At 32.6% G+C, this 17,442-nt stretch overlaps 3 protein-coding genes across 4 annotated transcripts; 2 read left to right on the forward strand and 1 right to left on the reverse strand.

Annotated features, from left to right (window-relative positions):
- On the forward strand, positions 4,492 to 6,321 carry LOC109349932 (6-phosphogluconate dehydrogenase, decarboxylating 2, chloroplastic). The gene has a single exon (XM_019591003.1). The coding sequence runs from the start codon at positions 4,650 to 4,652 to the stop codon at positions 6,141 to 6,143; it is 1,494 nt and encodes a 497-aa protein (XP_019446548.1). The 5' UTR covers positions 4,492 to 4,649; the 3' UTR covers positions 6,144 to 6,321.
- LOC109349933 lies at positions 7,775 to 9,046 on the reverse strand. Its single transcript, XM_019591004.1, has one exon. The coding sequence runs from the start codon at positions 8,699 to 8,701 to the stop codon at positions 7,814 to 7,816; it is 888 nt and encodes a 295-aa protein (XP_019446549.1). The 5' UTR covers positions 8,702 to 9,046; the 3' UTR covers positions 7,775 to 7,813.
- On the forward strand, positions 10,037 to 12,737 carry LOC109349934. Of its 2 annotated transcripts, XM_019591006.1 has the most exons (8): positions 10,037 to 10,396; positions 10,509 to 10,678; positions 10,768 to 10,870; positions 11,315 to 11,431; positions 11,520 to 11,690; positions 12,146 to 12,269; positions 12,344 to 12,553; positions 12,594 to 12,737. In XM_019591006.1, exons 1-7 carry the CDS (start codon positions 10,106 to 10,108, stop codon positions 12,505 to 12,507), a joined length of 1,140 nt encoding a protein of 379 aa, XP_019446551.1. In that variant the 5' UTR covers positions 10,037 to 10,105; the 3' UTR covers positions 12,508 to 12,553; positions 12,594 to 12,737. The 2 variants fall into 2 exon arrangements, with proteins under 2 accessions (XP_019446551.1, XP_019446550.1); XM_019591005.1 differs by having other exon boundaries at positions 12,344 to 12,737.

Consider the following 17,442-nt stretch of genomic DNA (forward strand, 5'->3'; position numbering starts at 1 on the left):
TGTAATGAAAATTGCATCCTTGCAAAGCAACTTTCTTTGAGGGAATAAGAGAGGTGGAAAATGTATTGCTTGGGTCGTGTGGTCAGAGGTGTGTAAACCACAGTTTCTCAGAGGTTTGAATGTCAAACAATTATCTCGGTTCAATGACACTTTGCTTGGAAAGTGGAGGTGGAAGAGAATGATTGAAAAACTTTTTTTGGGTTAAAGTGATTGAGTTGAAATATGGGTCTGATTTATCTTTATCTGGTTCGTCTCAACAATTAGCTTATAGTTGTTGACAACATCTGGAGATATATTGGAGATGAGTTTCAAACTCGTATCTAGACAGACATTGGGATGGGGACTCAGAGTTTGAAGGAGACCTTCCCTAAATTTTCCACCTTAGCTGCGAATAAAAGGGCGATTGTAGCTGATTGTGGGTCCTGGATCGACGAGAATTGGGTGTGGGAAATTTTGTTTTGTCGAAATCTTTTTGAAAGAGAAATGTGTTGGGTTAGAAACTTGTATGATTTGTTAGGGTCACATTCGTGCTCTAGGAACAGGGGGATAAATGGAGTTGGAATGCTAATTTATCTTGAGTTTATTCTATGAAATTTGCTTATCTCATTCAGTTTGAGCAAAATCCTCTTCCGTTAGGTAATCTCCTAATGAAATCTTAGTTAAATTGTTTTTCTTCTAAAATCTGCTGCTTTGTCTGAAAACTCCTTAGATAGAGACTACCTCTTAAGGTAGAATCGTTTAAAAGGAATGTTATTTCTAGGAGTGAGGATAATTGTGTTCCATTTGCAATAATCATGAGGAAATTGTTGAGCATCTTTTTTTAGTTGTGAGTTTGCTTCCTCGGCATGGAAAGAGGTTTTTTTATTGGCTCCATTTGTCTCCCACTAATATTGTTGACTCGTTGTTTTTGTATGATAATCTCGGGCGGAAGGTTAAAGATCATAAGTTATGGAGAATGGTGTAGTTTCCAATAATATGGTCTATATGAATTATGAGGAATAACCTCATCTTCTCTATCAAGGAGGTGAATTTTATGCACATTTTGGACTTAATCCAAGCGAGGTCTTGGACTTGGTTTACTTCTAAGATAGGTCTTTTTTCATTGTTGTTCTTTAATTGGTGTAATGATCATATATCTTACATAAATTTGTGTTCCAAAAAGAATATAAATTAATCATTTTTGAATTGGGTTAGCACTCATCGTGCTTTTTTAATACATTTTGCTTATATAAAAAAAATGGAGAAGAATATGGAATTGGTGGTGACTTGAATATCTAGAATAATTGGCTCAGATTCTTCATACATGATGGTCCTATTTCTCTTACGAGTTAGGATACTCTCCGGTAATAAAAAGACAAGTATACTCAAAACAAGAAGAAAAAATAATGAAATGACACTTTACCTCTACATGTAAATGTAAAAGCGATAAATTGTCTCTCCATTATTAGAAATAATCATTTCCCTTCTTTTAAATAGTAGAATATCCAAATCCGTTTTATAGAGGATATTAGTTTATTCAGATCAATGATTTAGTGAATAATGAATGTGTGATGATTAGACTATCTGACTCATTTTACATTAAAAAATTCTAAAAACTTTATAATATCGTTTAATAATGTTATATACCAACATAAGTATATAATTAAAGAAATATAATTAATAGAGTAAATTACATTGATATTATTGAGTTTTTGTTAATTACACAAACCACCCCTCCATTTTTTACACATACAAGAAACTCCTAATTTTTATACCTACATTATATTGACTATCCTTCATGAGAAAAATAGGTGTGATATTTTAAATAAAAAAGTGATGATAAATGTAATTAAGTTAAACAAAATATGATATATTACGGAGACAAATCCAAATAGTATATGAGTCAAAACATATTATTTTTGTATAACTTAATTACACTTATCACTTTTTAACTTAATTACAAATATGAGACAAATCCAAATATGTTTAACTTAATTACACTTATCACTTTTTTTTTATAAAATATCACACTTTTTTTATGAGGGTTAATGAATATAACGTATGTATATAAATTAGGAGTTTTTTGTATGTATAAAAATGGAAGAATAATTTATGTAATTTCACTATAACTTAAGGATATCACTATAACTTATTCTAATTAAAATAATAATAATAATAAATATAATTAAAAATAAATTCAACCCATTAGCTCAAAATGAAGTAGTTTTGACTTTTTTTAAAAGTTAGTTGATTCGGCAGAGTAAAACCGGTACAACTAGATGAGTTATTGGTTTTATTCTATGATCAAATCAACCAAGTCAATCAAATTTGTATTTTTGATGCATACCGGTTGGAAGAGTACCTCACACTAGTTATATGTCCAATACTTAGTTCTACTGATTGCACCTAATGGTTCAAGCCAAATTTAATATTTATGTTTAAACATCAACTAATGATGATCATCACTACTCTGTCTATCTTGTCTCAAATATAAGTAAAAATATCAATATTTGTAGTCTCAAGTGTAGTAATTTTAATTAATTACTTTTACCATTTTCAATATTAATTTTAAGTTTTAATTGAAATAATTTCCCATGTACCATGTTGAATAACTATTGTAACGATTTATATGTTTTTTTATTAAAGTAAAGCAATTAATTATCTTTTGACTAATTTTCTTAATATGTGTGAAATTAGTTTATCTATAGGAACAGAACGAATATTACACATATTAATTTAAATATTAACTATTACTATTTTGTCATTATTATAAGAGATCATCTAGAAATTTTCGTGGTCGTTTTCTATAAGATACTTTAGATATTATATGCAAGATTTTTTTCTTTCTATTTGTCCATATTAAAAGCTTCAATTATCTTCCCCTGTTGTTTTCAATATGACTATTAATTAGTCTGTCAATTCCTTTATAAATTTCACTTTTTTGGGGAAAAAATGTTTCTTTATAAGTGTCATTTATTTTAAATTTAAAGTATATTATTCATTATTTTATTAATTATTATACAATTACTTTTATTTTTGTGAAAAGGAAAAAACAATGGTAAAGTAAGTATGAAAATGAATTGAAAAAATTATAAAAGGGAAAAAATGAAACCAATTTAAAAACAAAAAATATCCAACCGTTTCCCTGATTTGTATAATAACCTAAAACGACCACTAAAGATGGAGAAAATAGCATTATTAAACAAAAGTAAAATTACAATCTTATAATCTTAGATAACAAATACATATAAATAGAAGCAAAAAATATTATAATACCAAATAATTTTGGTTCGATCACTTTTCAATTTTGAAGGAATATTATGAAGTTGAGGTCCCAATAGGGTACACATTTACTCTCCCACAATATGTAATAATTAAATTTTAAATTATAAAAGAAATAAAACGTTTTATGTACCATAAACTTATAATTAATTAGAAAAAAATTTAATAATTAAATTTTAACATAATTTTTTTTGATTAACTATAAACTTATGATACATAGAGTAACACAAATCATAAAACAAAAGAATGTTCCCCATCTAGATATCCACGAGAGCAAGTTGGAGTTGACTATTAAACTAAAAAAATTATAAGACTCCATAAGAATATTTCTCCTGGTTGGAAAGAGAGAAAGAAAGAAGAGAAGACAAAGTGAATGAAACCCATCATAAATTCATTCAGGAAACTTTTTGATTGAAATGTCAAAATTGCTCCTATAAATTTTTTATTTTTTCTACTTATTAATTTTAAATGATACTAATATACATAAGTCTTTTTTGAATATAAAAATATCAATTAAAAAAGCTAATTGATATTATAATAAAATTTATAATTTAATATTATAATAAAGTTAATTTTTAATTAATAATAAGACAACAATTTTCTCTCTTCTTTATTTTAGGGACATTTTTGTCATTTGAATCACAACACTATATATTTTTTTCATTTTCTACCCAACCAAACAAAAGAGAAAGAGAATAAAATATTTCTTTCTATTCATTTTCTCTCATTCTTCTCTTATACTAAACATCACAAAAATCTATTCTGTTTTCCATCTTTTTCTTATACCTAAAAAATAATGAAAAAAATAGTATATTGTGATACTTTCAATTTTAGATATAATGATACAAGTAAAAGTAGTAAGGAACTAATTTATGTATGACTTTTCTTCCTAACAACTATCACTCATATGATTTTAATCTTTTATTTTTTGGTTGTAAATTTAGCATAGTATTACATCATTGTGCTACCAACTTTGTTTGCAATTTAACTAACGGACGTTGGTTCAAGTGGTACATGCTTGATTCCCCTTAAGCAAGAACCCGGGTTCGAGTCTTGTGGATGGAAAAAATGTCCGTTGGGAGAGTTAGCCCCACTTACATGTGAATGTGCCCGGCTCAGATAGGATTGCCTCCAGTGTAAGGATACCCGTGTAAAACAAAAAAAAAAACTTTATTTGCAATTTCCCCAGAGAAATTAAATACTTAAAAAGCCATCAAAAAACCAACTCGTCCGAGTAGGTGTCCCTTCACACCCTCGACGAGTCCGTCACTCTCACCAACCCCAAACCCCCCAAAAACAAATTAGTACAAATTACATTTCCCAATTCAAATAATCCAACTCCTGAACCTGAAACGTGAAAACAGCACCACCCAATCACAAACCCTAAAATGGAGTCCGCTGCTTTATCCCGCATAGGCCTCGCCGGCCTCGCCGTTATGGGTCAAAACCTAGCCCTCAACATCGCCGACAAGGGTTTCCCAATCTCCGTCTACAATCGCACCACTTCCAAGGTCGACGAGACCGTAGATCGTGCCCTTCGCGAGGGCACCCTGCCCTTAACTGGTCACTACACCCCCCGCGACTTCGTCCTCTCCCTAACCCGTCCCCGCTCCGTTATCCTCCTCGTCAAGGCCGGCGCCCCCGTCGACCAGACCATCGCCGCCCTCTCCGACCACTTGGAACCCGGCGACGCCATCATCGACGGCGGCAACGAGTGGTACGAGAACACCGAACGCCGTATCGAACAGGCGAAAGAGAAAGGGATCCTTTATTTAGGGATGGGTGTTTCTGGTGGTGAAGAAGGTGCTAGAAATGGACCCTCTCTTATGCCTGGTGGGTCCTACGAGGCTTATAGTAATGTTCAAGATATTTTGCATAAGATTGCTGCGCAAGTTAATGATGGACCTTGTGTTACTTACATAGGTGAGGGTGGTGCTGGTAATTTTGTTAAGATGGTTCATAATGGGATTGAGTATGGGGATATGCAACTTATTTCTGAGGCTTATGATGTTTTGAAGCATGTTGGGGGTTTGTCGAATTCCGAGCTTGCGGAGATTTTCGATGAGTGGAATAGAGGAGAGCTTGAGAGTTTTCTGATTGAGATTACTGCTGATATTTTTAAGGTTAAGGATCATGAGGGTGGGGATGGTTATTTGGTGGATAAGATTTTGGATAAGACAGGAATGAAGGGAACTGGGAAATGGACTGTTCAACAGGCGGCTGAGTTGTCGGTTGCGGCTCCGACAATTGCTGCTTCGTTGGATTGCAGGTATTTGAGTGGTTTGAAGGAGGAGAGGGAGAATGCCGCGAGTGTGCTGAAGGAGGCGGGGTTGAATGAGGAGGTTGGAGCTTTGAGGAGTGGGGTTGATAAGAAGAGGTTGATTGATGATGTTAGGCAAGCTTTGTATGCTTCTAAGATTTGTAGCTATGCTCAAGGGATGAATCTTTTGAGGGCCAAGAGTGTAGAGAAAGGGTGGGATTTGAATTTCGGAGAGTTGGCGAGGATTTGGAAAGGTGGGTGTATCATAAGAGCTGTGTTCTTGGATAGGATCAAGAAAGCTTATCAGAGGAATCCCAACTTGGCTAGTTTGATTGTGGACCCGGAATTCGCTAGGGAAATGGTGCAGAGGCAGGGAGCATGGAGAAGAGTTGTGGGGTTGGCTATATCATCTGGGATCAGCACGCCTGGGATGTGTGCCAGTCTTGCTTACTTTGATACATATAGGAGAGCAAGGCTTCCTGCTAACCTTGTTCAGGCTCAGAGGGATTTGTTTGGGGCTCACACTTATGAAAGAGTTGATCGCCCTGGTGCTTTCCATACCGAGTGGACAAAAATTGCTCGCCAGAGCGGTACTGCTGGAGTTGGAGCTTTCAATGGATGATATCTTTAGTGTGGTTGGTTATTTGTTTGTCTGTCATATGCATTATGCAGCATTTGAGTTGGAAATTAAACTTGTATGCTCCTTTGAGGATCCTTGGTTAGGCAGAACAATTATTGTTTACTTGCTATAGCTGTTTTTGCTTTTAATAAAAGAATGGCATGTTATTTGAGTTCCACAGGCTTTTTGCTTCTTTCAATGTTGTTTCCTTTAGTAGATTCCAAATTGTTGATTGTTGATGCTTCTGTCTCGTAAAAATCTTTTCATTCTGAATTATGATAATTACATGGAATGGATACCTTCCTAGTGACCTTTGCATGTAATAAAAGGAATTGGTTATAATATCAAGATACATGAATTTCTTTATACAGGATAGTGTAAACTGTGTTGAAGATTTATGTATAAAAAATGGTGGAAATATCCTTTCAAGCTTTAATTTATAATGCTTCTTACACCTCACTTTAGAAGTAGTATGTGACTGAATAATAGTGTAGGTTTGTAGAAAAATGGGCTTAATTAGGCAGAGATTGAGGCATGTCTATATATAACATCGTCTCCTGAATGATTTCCTTTCTTCTTTCTCCGAACTTCAGCATGTATCCAGCTTTGTTGGAATTAAAAACATGTTTGTGCAGTTGTGCACTTTGTAGTACACTCTCTTTAGTTAGAAAATGCTTTATAAACTTCCACAGAATTAATTAGGGGTGAAGTTAAAAAAGCTATCTAGGTGGATATACAAGAAGAGTACTTTATTTTGGGTCAAGTTAAAGAATTTATAATGCATTCAGAAGATTACATGTGAAAGCTGCTTGTAAGAATTTTGGTTGACCATATTACGCAAGGAACCGCCCTTGGCTAAAACCACATCAACTCACATTTGTAATTGTATCAGGTGGAAGAATTAAATTATAGGTGGAAAAAATGGACATTAGTTTTAACCAGATAAGGAAAATTATACAAATCTTAGATGATGTTTGGCATTATAATGTCAGCTTTTATGCTTCATATTGAAGCCTTGGTGGCCAAGTTTTTATTTTTACCTTTTTTTTTGTTCTGCACATATATTCTTATTCTCTCACGTGGGAGATGTAAGAAAATGATGTGTGATATGCAAGCTGTTATCTTGGCTGCTTTTTTCTTTGGGCAACATTCAGGAAACAGGACTGCTTTTCTGATGTATTTTCATATGGTGGATTTTGTTACCATCAAGGCATTGGTATAGTGGTGTAAGGCCTGCTAGATCTTTGGGAAGACCAAAACGTTAACGATTCGATTCCTGAGAGCGACACTTATTTTGAAGGACAATTATGAACTTCGAAAGTGATTAGTTTCTTACCCAAAAGGTGAAGGAATAATATATGCTGGATTTTGTTAGAGTTTACACTACTTGTCTGACTCAGTTTATTAAATTTGATGATTTATACTTTACAGTTGTAAGAAAATAATGAACAAATGAAAAATTGATTTAAGCAACTGAGACAAGTAATTATGTGTTAACCATGGAATTTCTTCTCCATGGTAGAACATTTTGGCAATTATATATATCATTGATAGATAATACAAATGTTTTTTCATTGCAAATCATGGATGAACCAGGTTATATATACCACTGACACTGATTAAAGACTATTAGCAAATTAAAAGGTGTAAATTTGAATGTTAAAATGCTTGAACTACATAACAATACTGTCAAGAACTGGTTGAGTTCTTGTAACTGCTGCTGAAGGCAATTTACTATTCCCAACCCATCTACTTTCCAGAACCAGATCTTCATTGGCCTGTCTTTCCATGGCTTGAATCCTTTTAGCTTTGAGAAGTTTGATAGATGAAAATCCTGCATAAACCACTGCAGTCAACCCACAAAACCCAATCACAAAGCCAATCACCCACAGATACCATTCTCGGTGCCGCCTTTTCTTCTCTATCGGTATAACAACCGCAAAATGACCCTGGTCTCTGGAGTAACACAGGCCGGGGGAGCTCATCAAGGTAACCTGAAATGTTCCATTGGCACCGAAAGCTACACACTTCACCCTTGAATTGTTACCACCCACAAATGTAACATTGTGGAATTGAATAGATATAGGTTGTCCCATTGTGTTGAGGGTTAGGTTCCTGAATCTTACATCTGTTACATTTGAGGCATCAAAAACCATGAAGCCAACAACAGAACTGATGAGTGAGTAACCTGGCATATTGTAGAAGTGAGAAGACCAATTGCCCAAGTTTTGATACACTATAACCAACCTCCTCACATGGGGGATGGATATGGTTCTTGGTGGGATCCAAAAGTAGCTGAAGTTAGCACCTTTTTTCCATAGCCTTCGGCTTCTGAGACGAACGACAGAAACATGCATACCAGACAGGTTCTGCGGAAGAAGGGCGTCATATAAAGCGCCTGTTTGAGGCCGGTGTTTGACCAGTGATCTGAAAGCAAAATCTTGAACCAGGGAATTCAATGTTTCACTTGCTGTGTTGTCTAAGCTTTGCACCAAGGAGCAACACCAAAGGGTAAAAACTAACAAGAAGATGAAACAGCTCCGAGTAACTTTGGATCCCATTTAACACTACACCTACTTAACAAATTGCACTCTAGCTTTTATGGAAAGGGAGGAAATAGTGTAGAGTAGTTGTTGCTTTCAGTTTTTTTAGTAGTGAGTATAGATTGGAATAGAACCCCAAGTGAAGTGTAATGATGATTACTTTCCACAAAGAAGAAGCATGCACTGGTTTGGGTCCCAACTATGGACTTAAGAGGGAAGAAAGATTGAAAGTCAGCAATTGGCTTTGGGTCATTCTGATTCCATTTGATAATGACTTAAGGGTATGTGTCCTTGTGAGAATCTTTGCCACTACAATGCAAGAAGTAACTTAAGTATGCGTTGATTGCTCATTTTCTCTCCTCAATTGGAGGCTAGTGGAATGGTGAATTTCATTCAGCAATTAGAAAATTAGGAAAGTGAAATGCCTTAAGTTTGGGCCACAATTAACATGGATAAATTCATAAACCTCGTCCACCTGGCATCTTTAGGCTCTAGTAAAATAGGTCCGGATTTATATTTTCAATCATTTATTTATCAACTGCTCATAATTTTATAAAAAAAAATGGAATAAATTCGTTGCAAAGAGTAAATAGGCATTTGACATTGTAAATAGTTATTTTATAAGGAAGGGATTCATTTACTCAAAGAGTAAGTGAAAAAAACTTATTCCATATCCTCATCATTCATTTTTTTGGAAAATCTAATGTTTCAAACTAATAATTAGGTCTAAACCATTGGATTTCCTAAAAATAGATAACTAAGATGTGAAGCAAGTTTTTTTCCACTTACTCTTAGAATACATGTATTCTCTCCTTATTTTATATCTATTGCATGTTTTATTTTTGCATTAAAAAAACATTTTTTCCTAATAGTTTTACTACTGTATAAAAAATGATTTTTAACTGATAAATATTTTAAAAGGATTATATGTTTGAACTAATAGTTCAAACTTAAGATATTAATTAGAAAAAGGATGACACTAGAAAATACATTTTATAACTTGTTTAATAAAATTTTAAAAAATGAATCATAACTGCTTTTTTACTCTTCAATCCAAATATAATTGGTATCAAAAACTTAATTATTTTTCTCCGTAGATATTTGAAGGTAAGTGCACTTGTTAACTCAAATATACTTTATTGAAATTTAAATATAAGTGTATTCTGTGTGTACATTCAGAATACACGTTCTTTTTACTAAATTATTTTTATTTCTAAACAATAAATCAAGTGATTGGATATTTTTACTACAATACGATTGGTGTTCTAAAGTCTAAACTGTTACGAAAATAAGATAAGATATGAAGAAGAAGTGATTAACTTAAATAATATCAGGAGGTAAATAATTAAGATGATAAGATAGCCCCTCCTCCTTTTTGTTCATAGTAGAAATCGTTCACAACCACAGCAAAAGGAAGTTAAAATGGGAAGCACCAACATGCAAATGCAAATGCAAATGCTTGAGATTTTTGAAGTTGGACCATGCAAAGATTCTTACGAAATGGGTTTCTTAATAGGCCGAAGGTTCTCCCAAAAGATAAGGAGTAGGGTGCAAAATGACCTCATTCTTCAAAATCAGCTTCGACCCTTTGCTCAAAAAGCTCATTCAGAATCACTTCTAAAACCACTTTTTCATAATAATCAAAGGAAATTCCCAAGGTATTGGGATGAGTTGTTGGGGACTGCAGCAGGAAGTGGGGTACCTCTACTTGATGTAATTGCATACCTATCATATAAAATCTGCTTATAAATTATAATCACTTCTTATATGAAACAAATGGTTACATAAATAGTAACATTAATAGCTAGTTTCTTTTTGTATGCAGATTCTACTTATGAACCTTAGGAAGGAGATTCTTGCATTTATTCCAAAAGAAGATATAAAAGGTTTCAATGTGGATACCCCAGATGATTGTTCTGATATTCTTGTTGTTGGTGAATCTATGGCCATTGCAGCCCACAATGAAGATGCAAATGTTGCACTTGTTGGTCACACGTAAGCATAGAAATTCACATCTTATTCTACCTTCAGAATTTTAATAAACATATGCAGCTATTTATGTTTCTGTTACATTACATATGCAGCTATTTGATCAAAGGAATCTTGTCAGATGGAGTGTTCTTCGTAGGTTATACTTATGCTGGAGAGCTTCCAAGTTGTGCATTTGGGTTCAATAGTCATGGACTAGTAAAAATTCTACTTTGACCATGAATCTATATATGAAGTTGACTGGGATTTTGATCATTCAATCTATAAATATATCAAACAAATTTATTCTATCGGCACATGTACTACTTTGCATTTACATGATTTTCACTGTTTGACTGTGCATAGAGATTAGTTGTCCCATATCCTGTCTCGTATATTGTCTTGCGCCAAGGAAAACATGATATGTCAATTACAACTATTAAACTTTCATTATTATTGCTATTTTTACTTCATTATCATTGTTGCATAACTATGAGATGGAACGACCATATTCCTGTGTATATGTCAACTCAAGTATAAAATTACCATGTGATAAAATACATTATAATGAATATTCTCAAACATTATTTTAGAAAGGGTTATTTTACAGACATGGGGTTGGGGTGTTAGCTATAAGTATAAAACTTGCTGTATGATCTGCAGGCATTCACTCTGAATTCTGTACCCCCAGCTGAAGATGAGATAGTTGCTGGTGGCATTGGGCGCAACTTCGTATCGCGAGACATTCTTGAAGCTACAGGCATAGATGATGCAGTAAATGTTAGATTTGCAACCTTTGCTTTCTCATGCTTATAAACTCTTGGTGAGTTCAATGATTGTTATATTATTTATGCTCTTATTGCATCAGAGGATCAGTTCATCAGAAGTTTCTGTGGGGCATTGTTATAACCTGATGGAAGCAAGTACGCGCCGGATTTTGAATGTTGAAACTGCATCCAAGAGGCGGGTTTCAGTTCATGAGGTGGGGAAAAAACCTTTCTTCCATGCAAACATGTATCTTCACCTTCATATTAATCAGGTAAGTGATACAAAAAAACTTGTTTTACAGCTTTTTGATTCAGATACCTCCACTTACCAAATCATACACAGACAGACAACTTTACTTTCTACCGACAAGTATACATCCTATAAAATTTGTAGTGATAATTTCCTACCTGAGACATGAATCATTTATTAATATATGCAAAATTATCTCCAAAGAAATATGTGTATTTTTAACATGTTTCACACAATCTTTTGTGTTAGAAGATGCTTTACATGCCTAAAGGTAAGAAGTTTTGTACAGTCAATGAATTGCAGAGAATTTTATAACAAACACCTAACCATGTTTTACTTGGTGGAAATGTATTAATCCACTTCAGAAGTAGTATATTTCAGTCATTGAGTAAATTGCATGTGAAGATATCATTAATAATTCTATCAATAGAGCATGTCCTATTTCACTGACTAAAACATCCTTCGGTTTAATTCAAGGTACAAGATGAGAACTCAATCCACAGGCAGAAAAGGGCATCGGTCCTTGCAAAAACATCGAAAGAGGATTTCCTGTCACTTCTAGGTGATTTTGATGACAAAAAATACCCCATCTACATGACAGGTAATTTGGAGACAACTCAATCCATTTTTTGTTCAATCTTCTCTTGTTTAACCTTTTTCCAAAACTATTATCAGGTCCATTACTTCACACGCTCTGTACTGCTGTTATCGATCTGGACGAACAAACACTATCGATTATTGCTGGGAATCCAAAAGGAAGAGATGTTATACATATTTTCTCTATCTCCCCAAAAGAGCTCAATAGTAACCATGACAATAGTCACTCTAATGCAACATAACTATGATAAGAATTGCAACAGATGAACCTGTTTCTGGAGCTCCAATGCTGTACAGGTACATAGAGACCCAGGATATGCCCATCAAGACACCGCATAGCTGCAACCTGATCACAAGGAATTCACACGACACCTTATACCTTCAGTCTATGCTTTGAACTTTTGAAATATGAGGTTTGCGATGTTAAATGAATGATTACCTTTCCGTGTATCTCATTTTACCGGACTGTCTAGTTCTGCTCCTAATGCCATTAATTTACTCACTGAACTGTTGATGTCAGTGACGGTAAATGATAGAAAGCGAGGAGTATCCCTTCTGCATGACTTGTTCACTGCGAGAATAAAATCAGCTGCTAACCTCACCATACAATATTTGGTATAAAATGTCACTTCAAAAATAAAAGTTTTGGGCTACCACAGTTATCAGTAGCTAATCAAACCGAAACTGTTTGATAGTTGATACTCAGCAACACAATTGTCAACAACTAAACAAAAAGAAAAGGTTAACTTAGAAATCTATTAAATGTTGCTTGTCATAAGTAAAACATCTTCCTTTTGTTTACAAAACTACAATTAACAACTCCATAACATTCACACTCATATTTAGATATCATACCTTTAAAGTATGATATGTTTCAGTACTCATTCACACTTATATCTCCATATGGTGTCCATATAGAGTATCCCGTCTTGTTCAAAAAAGAGTTTCTAAGGTTTCCTTATTAACTCAACACGAAATTTCACTATGTCATAGAAGAAAATAGTATAGCTATCAGCAAAATCATCTCATCTTCTGCTTAAATTTCTAGGCATGTATATCACGATTCCCCTATCTAAGCATGAATAAGAGGAAATGTTCATAGAAGTGTGTACAACAAGCATTTTTTGAAAGTTGATGGTTTTTACTCTTTGATCACAATGTCATACTTTAATTTCTACCGACCTTTATCAATATATCACGATTTTCCAATCCAAGCATGAATGTGAAAAGAGGTTAAGCAACAAGCATTATTTTAGAAATCAAATCACGGATTCTATTAAACATGCATCGTAAAGGTGGCCCTTGTCCGTGAGATATGGAAATAGTAAATATATGCAGTCTTACTCTCGTCTTTCCGGGAATTGAACTCGTCCCTAGAGCACAGGGGAAAAGTATTTAACAGAGTTATAACGGCTATATTAATATAGAGAAGCAGACAGGGATGGTTTTGATTTGACACCAAAAGGAAGGAAGACTAAAATGGAAGTGATTACTGATTAGCCACACTTAAAGAAGATTAACCACAATTGACAAATTATAGAACAGATGGAGGACATGAGATAAAGAAAGAGGGAAAGTATAGATGGGAGAATGCAAGAGAGCGAGTATTAGAGAATCCAGTATCGGAGAAGAATCCTTATAAACGAAGAGCGCATACATTGGTGGTGAAGCCCAAACCTAAGGAAGAGAACCGAGCAGCTTTAGGATCCAGCAGATTGAAGTTTATGCTAATTTTACTTCCATTTAGTCAGTTTTCCATAATATTTTTTCCTATTTAAATATTATTTGCAAAATTTAAAACGATATTATTTACTTTTTATCAATTAGATTCAATATATTATCTTTACTGTTGTGGAGATAGAAAAATATTGAAGTAAAATAGGAAGAGAGATTATAATAGAAGAATAATAATATTTTTCTTCAAAAAATCAATGACTTTTTTTTATTTGAAACAATATAGAACGACAGTTATAAAGGAACAGAGAAAATACTTTCTAAACTTGCAGGTAGGATCCTAAATAGGAGTTGATAATGAAGTGATTGAAATAGAATTAGCACATATACTAGTTCAAATGCAAAATGAAATAAGCTCATAAGTTATGAGATACTGGAGAAGATATTAGTTTGATCAAATTGTAATAAAAGCATGATACAAAAGAAAAGATTTCCTTCAAGTAAATAGAAATAGGGGGGAGAACCTTGCAAGAAGCAAAGGCAGTTTTTGGGTGTGGCCGTGTGGGGGTGGGATGATGCGGCAGTGAAATTAGAAGTCAAGGAATCTGTTCAAGAAGAGATTAGGAGTTGTTTTCATAAATTTTAAAATGGTTTAATTTTAGAGTAATATCTCAGTAATTTAACATATCAGTCATACCTAATAAACAACAGATGTAATGTTATCGAACAATAATGGTAGAATGAAGAGCATTTGATAACACAAACTATGTGATTGAATGAATTCTCCTCTAACAGTTTATATAGTCTATTATTCACAATTTATATTTAATTATTATTGACTCTTTAAAAAATAATATCAAATGATGAGTGGTAAAAATACATGTTGGGAGAGTTAGCCCCACTTACCTGTAGATGTTCCCGGCTCGGACAAGATTGCCTCCAATGCGAGGATACCTGTGGGAAACCAAAAAAAAAAATGATGAGTGGTATATTAATTATATATAAATTATATATAAATATTTACTTTACACTAATATGAAAAAGAGTAAATTATACTGACACCCCTGAGTTTTAGTGAAATTACACAAACCACCCCTCACTTTTCTAAATTTACACAAACCTCCCATAGTTTTATACTTTCATTATACTGACCACCCCTGTATAATAAATAAGTGTAATATTTTAAACAAAAAATGTGATAAATGCAATTAAGTTAAACAAAACATGATATATTGTGTAGACAAGTCTAAATAATATACAAATCAATGTATCTTTATTATTTTTGTTTAAATCACTCTTAAAATGTAGTGTAACGAACCAAAAATAATAAAGATACATTGATTTGTATATTATTTAGACTTGTCTACACAATATATCATGTTTTGTTTAACTTAATTGCATTTATCACATTTTTTGTTTAAAAAATTACACATATTTATTAAACAGGGGTGATCAGTGTAATGAAATTATAAAACTATGGGAGGTTTGTCTAAGTTTAGAAAAGTGAGAGGTGATTTATATAATTTCACTAAAACTCTGTCAGTGTAATTTACAATATGAAAAATGAGAATAATGGACGGTGTTAAAAAAATAGAGGAAAAAACACTTAATTTGACCCAAGTCAACTCCCTACAGCAACAAAATGTCGAGTCTAACTAGATACATAACGTAATATCGTTTTTTCCCTATCACTCATATATTAAAACCAAAACCTTTATTTCACATTTTCAATGCATTCCCACATTGTTTTGTCACTTCACATAATAAAACCAAACCCTTGATTTCAAATTTTCAATGCATTCCCAGTCCCACAACGTGTACAAATTGGTGCTATGCTTCCTTAGTTGTGGCTATTCAACAGCACACCCATATTGAACCTTTTAATTATCTCACTCTCTTAAAAGGACCGACGGAGAGTGATTAACCCTTTATTTATGTTGGAAGGTTGGAGGAAAATCTTTTGTTAGGGAAAAGTAGAGACACGCATAATGCTTTCCATCTTATATATTTATAGAGTTTAAAATTTATGTAAGTGTAAATTTTTTTACATTATTATCATATTATCTATCATTAATTTGCACTTGTTTTGTTTGAAAGTCAATAATGATTAACTTATGAATTATAAAATAATTTACTGACAATATAAAAAATACTTACATTATTAATATGTACATATTAAATCCATATATATATCCCACAAGATAAAAAATTAGTACATAAAGTTAACTTAGCTATTCATTAAGTATTTTTCCCTTTTTAATTTTGTTTTACCAAAGTCAGGTTTCCAATTTTTTGTTCATACATACAGGTCCTTTTGTTCGAGGGTTGTTAAGAAGCTAGTGCAAGTAGAACAGAGATACGTCACTCTCAACTTATGTTTATGATCAATGTTGTGAAACAAAAACAATAATAAATATTTAAATTTTTTAATTAATATAATATATTTTTATTGTCCAAGATAGTATATAAAATAAAATTTGGAATAACACATTTTTATTCATCTCAAGTAATGGCAGGTGAGTTTCTTACATTTTTTCTCTAGTCACCTATGCATAGTCGATGTGAAACAAATTTGAGTAAAAATATCTATAATAGAGCTAGTTTAGATCTTCTAAAAAAATTTGTTTGGGTAATATATATATATTTAATTTGAATTACCTTTTTCAAATTGGTTTCATTAAAATATTTGGATACAAGTAAAGAATGGTATTTCAACTTTCTAATTCATTTAGAGGATGGATTCATTACAGTAGAGTAATTTCTTTTTAGCGAAATGTTATTTTCCAGTCGGTAATTAAAGACCTACTTTTTTATGCATAGAGATCACGGGAATAAATTTAGCTTCTACTGGCAAATAAGATACGAAAAACTTCGCCGTCCATAATAATCACAACTAACTCGAACACAATTGCCTAATGGATGATACTTCTGATTCAAATATAAAAAATAAATAAAAATTATCTATCCCCATTTCTTATAAAAAAGAGATTTACTTACTCCAAAAATAAATTAAAAAACATATTCTAAATCTTAATCATTTAATTTAAGAAAATTTAACTATTTAGATTTACTCATTAATTTAAATAATTAAATCTTATTAGAATTAATGATTAAAATCTGAAGTATGTTTTAAACTTACTGCTGGAGTTAATATAATGGATCTCTCTTTTTTTGTATACACATATATATCCTCTGCATAAAACAATAACATTGGAGTGCGAGAACAAAATATTTACTAATTATTACTAAACAAAGTTACAAAATTTGTGAATGTCAATGCTAAATATACGACTTAAGAAATAACATTGGAGTGCGAGAAAAAATATTTACTAATTATTACTAAACAAAGTTACAAAATTTGTGAATGTCAATGCTAAATATACGACTTAAGAAGTTAGAACTTGCAATTCTTGTGATTTAGGATAATTTATGGAATTTTTTACATAATAATTTTGTATGATGGTTGGCCATTATTGAATGAATGAGAGTTGCTTATATTTTTA

The sequence above is a fragment of the Lupinus angustifolius genome, chromosome LG06, assembly GCF_001865875.1.
Source record: "Lupinus angustifolius cultivar Tanjil chromosome LG06, LupAngTanjil_v1.0, whole genome shotgun sequence".
Lineage (NCBI taxonomy): Eukaryota > Viridiplantae > Streptophyta > Magnoliopsida > Fabales > Fabaceae > Lupinus > Lupinus angustifolius.